Here is a 6,000-nt window from a genome sequence, read left to right on the forward strand (position 1 = left end):
GTGTGTGTTAGTTTATTCTGAAAAAATATGCTCCTTAATGCAATGTTTGTGCAAAACAAGTTAGATTACTTAAGCCTTTCTCTGACCTTATTTTTTTGCTAGTTGTAGGTGTAGGTTTACATTTAATTTCATAAGCAAATTTTAAATACATTAGTGGTATCCTTTCTTCTTTCTAATAATAATAATGGTTGTGTATGGTTTTTAATGCACTATATATTGTGTGTGGCCAGTTTGAGTTGTTGGAACTGTCCTCAGACAATAATATTAACCAAAATATACCAGAGTTCAACAAGACTGGTTTATTAGAACATTTAAGGTAGTACAACCAAGAAGATTGGAGAGAATATGCACAAAGTAACAGCACGATCAGTAACAACAATTATGCCTCTTCATTGGGCTTAACACACTAGTCTAATACTTCTGGTCATCTTTAGGCTTTGGCTTTTCAGTCTCAAATATTTCCTTGTACCTGTTGCCATGAGATCTCTTACCTTTGATGTCCAGCTATCTCTGAGCACCCCAAGTGAGGTTTTGAAGCCTTTAGGACTGATTTAGGAGTACTTCCAGTTTCAGTATTACCTAACTAGGAGGCAAATCTTGGTCAGCTGTAGTCTTAAGACAAAGTAGGATACCTGCATAGGGATTTCTGTTTCAGCCCCAGGTATTTCATTACTACATGTAGCCTACAGTTCCCATGACACTCTGAAGGAGTCTGACACATACTAACTTCTTGCTGCTGCCATTTTTCATCAGAGGATTGGTACTACCTTTCCTCATCATTCTTTTACTTCTCTTGTTCAGTGAATGTTCCCAACAACCTCCCATTTGGGGTACCAAATGTCTTGCAGTTTGCCGTCCTTCCCATTTGTACTTTACATTTGATAATTCCAAAACAAAGTAGTTTAATTTGAGCCATCCAAATACCTAGCAGTTAACATCATACAAATAATGAGTAATGTTTATAATATCTAAAACACATTTAATGTATTACAAAAGAAATGATAGTGTAAACATAAACTTACAAAGCATTTCAAACATTTAGAAAACTTCTCTGTGTTTCACTATAATACAAAACAATCTTTTCAGTATTTTACAATTTTCTCATTTACTTTACAATTTCTCTCACTTATGTTCTATATGCTAATCTAATGTTAATTCTGGAAATGTTCTTTTTCTTATAGGGACTCCTAAACTTCTTCATCCAACCAGTACAAATTTGACGTCCAGTCCTGCAATCCCAACGGTACAACTGGTGAGGACTGTCAACCACAGCACCACTAATCACCTCATACCAGCATTGTGTACAAGTAACCTGGCAACCACCGTTCACCTCAGCAGTGTTGTTTCTCCCATGAATGTGCATCTAACTGCAAGGACTTCTGCGCCCTCGCCAACTGCCTTAAAGCTTGCCGCTGTGGCTACCAATCTGGACAGGGTGCCAAAAGTGACACCAAGTAGTGCCATAAGCAGCATAGCAAGGTATTGTATGTGTTTAAGTAAATTAATCATCTTTTAACTGGTAATAAATTAAACCTTTCATAATATAGTATGATGAAGAGAAAAATAAGTAATGTGTACACGTTCAACAAGTAATACTACACTACAGAGACCAGAATTTATATTGTGTGTGTGTGTTGTATATATAATTTTTTGTTTTGATTCATGTACAGTTGCGTCATCATTAATGGTTTATATTAATAGGAATTTTGTTGATTGATTTTTGACTATGTGCCAGTTTCATAAAACCAATGATTCTGTTTACATTATACGAAAAAAAAGGGTTGACAGACTGGTTTTACTCCATCAGTCTTTTTTAGCTAACTTATTCTAACACTTAAAACAGTAACCCTCTTTCTAATATGTTTAAGCTTGTAGGAGAAATGTAAGTTTTTTTCCTTTTTTTTTATAATGGATGAGCAGATAAAGTTCTAACTTGCATATGTGGTCTATCAAACCCATCCCAGGGAACACTCACATATACCTATCCATCCATCCTTTTTCCTAACCCGTTTATCCAAGGCAGGGTCATGGAGAAGTTGGAGCCAAATCTTGCAAGTATCGAGGGCAAGGCAGGTACAATCCTGGGTTCAAGGGTGCCTGTCACAATCATTTATTTGAGTCCAAATAGAGTCAGCCCCATATGAGTTATCATTTGAAATAAAATTTTGAGTAAATTGTTGCAGAAAATTCATTTTCATATTAAGTTTTCAGATTTTTAATTTTATGTTGTGTTATGTTTCTTTGCTTTTTTGACTCTAAAAAAGTATTTTTTTTTTATAAATACTTATACATACAGGGGGTCCTCAGGTTACGACACAGTTCCGTTCCCATAACAGTAATGTAACCCGAATTTTGGTGCAAGTCGAAAGACACCCTAGCCTAAGTCACTTACCTATCCTAACACATTTACAAAATCATAATCTAGAACATAAAAACAACCAACTAAGCCAAAGGAAAAGGACATAAATATACTGTACTGTACACTGTACTGTAGTAATGGAAAAAATGAGTGTAAAAAAAATCCTTACCTTTTATTCCTTCTTATGTCTCAATTTTTTTTATGTTTTTATGGGAGCGAGCATTGTAAACTCGAAACGTCACATGCATTTAAATGAAAATCTTACAAAATGTGTATTTTCCCTGGTAAATATAAATTAAATTTGACACACAAAAAACAAATAGCAGAATAAATGACAAATTAAACCCTTTTTCATTAATTTAAAAAACTGTGTATCCAAGGTTTTGCATACATCTGGTCAGTTTGCACATTTCATCAAATCTTGAAGGGAAAAGAACTTAGCATAACTTCTGCATGGGTACAAAAAGGGCCAGTCTTTACACACTGTAATACACGTTTTCTATTTGTTCACTGAATGTAACTGTTTAAAAATAATAAAACAGTGTCTCATACATTGTAAAAAATAATGAAAGTGTCTCATACATTGTCCTAGTGAAGACTGTTCCATACTTTATGGCAAGATGTGCCTACCTCATTGAGAACAATTAACTTTAAAAACAAATGTAAATGTTTCCAGTTTGGAATTTTCCATGTCATAAATATAATTAGTGAATAAAGTTTAAGGGATTCTGTTGAGATCAAGGTAAGATCTGGTGTACCCAAGATGCTCAGATATCAAAATCTTGTCAGGTAGACCTAGCTCATAACAGAGTTTTGATCCAGTGGTTCACAGTACAGTATTGCTTACTAAGAATGGTCTGCAGCAGAAAATTACAAGAAGGAAATATGTTGTGCAAGCTCAACAACAGAAATGTTGAAACAAAGTTTGACTTGATTTTTAAATTAAAAAAACATAAATAATCCAAAGGACACAGTGGAACTGTTAAACTTTGGGGCATATCTGCTATTGTGATTTAGAGTAGTCTGGAAGCCGGTGATGCATGAAATACTGAGAGTACTGAAGGAAGAATTAATTAATGTAAATATCAACTTAAATGCTTAAATATAATGTTCTAGAGTCAGTCAAGAAGTAGAAGCTGAAATGACGTGATCTAAAGTGTATTACAAAGTAAACTATTAAGCATTTACTGGAGTAAACATTGGGGTTTTAGAACAGGCCTTCACAGTCCCCATACTTGAATGCTATTGGAAATCTTTGGGGACATTTGATATATGCAGTGCACATCTGATTTACAGGAGTTCGGCAAGCAAGATGTGGAAAAAAAAAACATTCCTCAAGTAAGAACAGACAGATTCTTGAGACTCTTATCTGGCTAAAAGAAGCTTGTGGAAGTTGTTGTTTCTGCCAGACCAGTTAACTAAGACCTCAGGGACTGAGTGCCCAAACATTTGCACTTGACACAGTCAGTATTTAAATTTTCAACATTGAATTGGGCAAATATAGTATATAGTAGTAATGTGTTCAAAGTGTATGATATGTTTAAACTTGTAGCCTTCAGAGGTTTTCAAGTCATTGATCGTGGTGTCCAGAAGTTTACATGACTGTAAGATATTTGTTGGCAAGCTCCTCTGCAGTAGATAAGCCATGACAATGTGTAAAAGTATCAGATGTGGCTGTTCTTTAAGTGAAACAATTATTTTTTGGTTGTCTTGTTATGAATGTAACGACTAGATGTTGTGAAAAATTTAGTTGTGAGCTTGAAAACACGTACCTGACAGCAAGCTAAACTCAAAACTACAAGTTTTGAAATATTTTAAAAACAGTAGTGTGGTTGGACCAGCAATAACAAGTATTTATATTGTGTTATCCCCATGTACCTGTTTTCATATTAAATTGATTTGAGCATTAGTAATGCACTTGTAAACAAAATGTTTTGTGTTTCTTTTTCCTTTAGGGAGAACCATGAACCAGAAAGACTTGCATTAAATGGAATTTCAGAGACCACAGTGGCAATGGAAGTAACATAGCCTAGACTTGGGGGGTGGGGGTGGGCATAAACAAAATTATGATTGGAGGGGGCAGAAAAGAAATAAATTACGGTTGTGGAAAGTATGTATTCTGGAATAAATACAAAACGGAATAAGCCCTAATTTCAGGGGAGCTCAGTGTGGACCTTTAATGAATCTCAGCATATCAAAATACAATATATAAATGTACATTTTGTAAAATTGGGAATATCACTACCTTGTAAAATAGTATATTTGTATCATTAGTATGTTATTTCTGTTACTTGAATTCTAGATATTTGTCATCATGCTTTTGCACTTGAAAATGCAACAGAATGGAGAGAAAAATGTGCAACAGTTTGTTTTGGGATCATGAGCATGAAGATAGATCCTATGTCACTTGTTTTAACTATTTATTTTGCCATGTTTACATTTTGTATCTGTACAAATAAATCAAATTTTGTGTCTACAAAAAATATTGAGATTCACATAGTTAGCATATAAAGTTCTTGTACTTTTTTCTAAAGAAAATGTAAGTATTCACTTGGTTCATTTTGTTCCACGAATTGAATAGATGGTCTTTTGGTAACAAGTTTAGTGGCAGATTTCATTATTATGACAATGGTATTTTCTATTGTTTTGCAAGGGTTTGGGGTTGGAACAGTTTAGTTTTGTTAATGTTGTAGAAGGAACCGTAATCCGGTTTTCTTTGTAAAACATGCCATATCAATGAGGCCCATTTAATTTCTAATGTCATGCATCCTGCAGTCTATTTCTGCAAATGTAAATGTAAACAAACAAAACCAGTCACTTTTTTAACTATTATTTGCCTTTTTAACCATACTGGGGTCAGCACAATAAATCATACACACTTATGGGTAATTTTATCTGTTGTGTATCTTATATATGCTTATTAATTATTGAAAACATTGAAACATCCCAGGGATGGGTGGGAAGGAATACATGTCAAACTGGTCATTTTGTGTTGTTTCCTGTGCCCACAAGGCAAGTAACAGAAATGGCAAAAATGTCTGAGAATGCAGTAGAGCTACTTTTAAGTAGTGTAGTCAAAAACTGTAAGAATCAACTTAAAAGGACGACATTAGCAGGGTTTGCTACATTTAGGTTATGCACAACTTCAGACAGGCTTTTCTTGTTACTTGCACTTGAACAACAAAAATAATGCAGGGAAATAAAACTATACATATACATATCAAAACATTTGTTTTGATGTCTTTTTTTACAATATAAAGTAAAAGATGACTCGTTTAAAAAACAAAAACGTCTGTTTCAAGGTAATATGGTTATTTTAATTTTTAAATCAGACAAATACTAAAACAATCCAAATCCAGCATTTCACCTGTAATATTTGTTGGTTTAAGTTGCCAAACTGTACCTAAATAAATAATCAGGGAGTGCAGTTAAAAACAGATGTTCTTGCATCTCAAATCAGAATGTCATTACTGGGCTAGTGATGCTATATTTATACAACCAGATGCATCCCACCCAAGTGTAGTTTTGGTGTCAGATCAGATGGATTACATCTCTCCCACATCACTACCTACAACAGGAAATTGAAAAGGTCATGCCATGCTTTGATTCTTTTTATTTATTTTTTTGGTTTTTAGATTGGC

The 6,000-nt window shown here is 34.0% G+C and overlaps 1 protein-coding gene across 2 annotated transcripts in view; it reads left to right on the plus strand.

Moving 5' to 3' along the window:
• epc2 (enhancer of polycomb homolog 2 (Drosophila)) overlaps positions 1 to 5,585 on the plus strand; it is a 137,848-nt gene extending 132,263 nt beyond the window's left edge. For both annotated transcript variants that reach the window (XM_051930550.1, XM_028806529.2), the window contains exons 13-14: positions 1,182 to 1,479; positions 4,315 to 5,585. In XM_051930550.1, coding sequence (XP_051786510.1) covers positions 1,182 to 1,479; positions 4,315 to 4,387 — 371 coding nt within the window. In that variant the 3' untranslated portion in view covers positions 4,388 to 5,585. The remainder of the gene's footprint in view (positions 1 to 1,181; positions 1,480 to 4,314) is intronic.
• The last annotated feature ends 415 nt before the right edge of the window (positions 5,586 to 6,000 follow it).

This window comes from Erpetoichthys calabaricus, chromosome 8, assembly GCF_900747795.2.
Source record: "Erpetoichthys calabaricus chromosome 8, fErpCal1.3, whole genome shotgun sequence".
Lineage (NCBI taxonomy): Eukaryota > Metazoa > Chordata > Cladistia > Polypteriformes > Polypteridae > Erpetoichthys > Erpetoichthys calabaricus.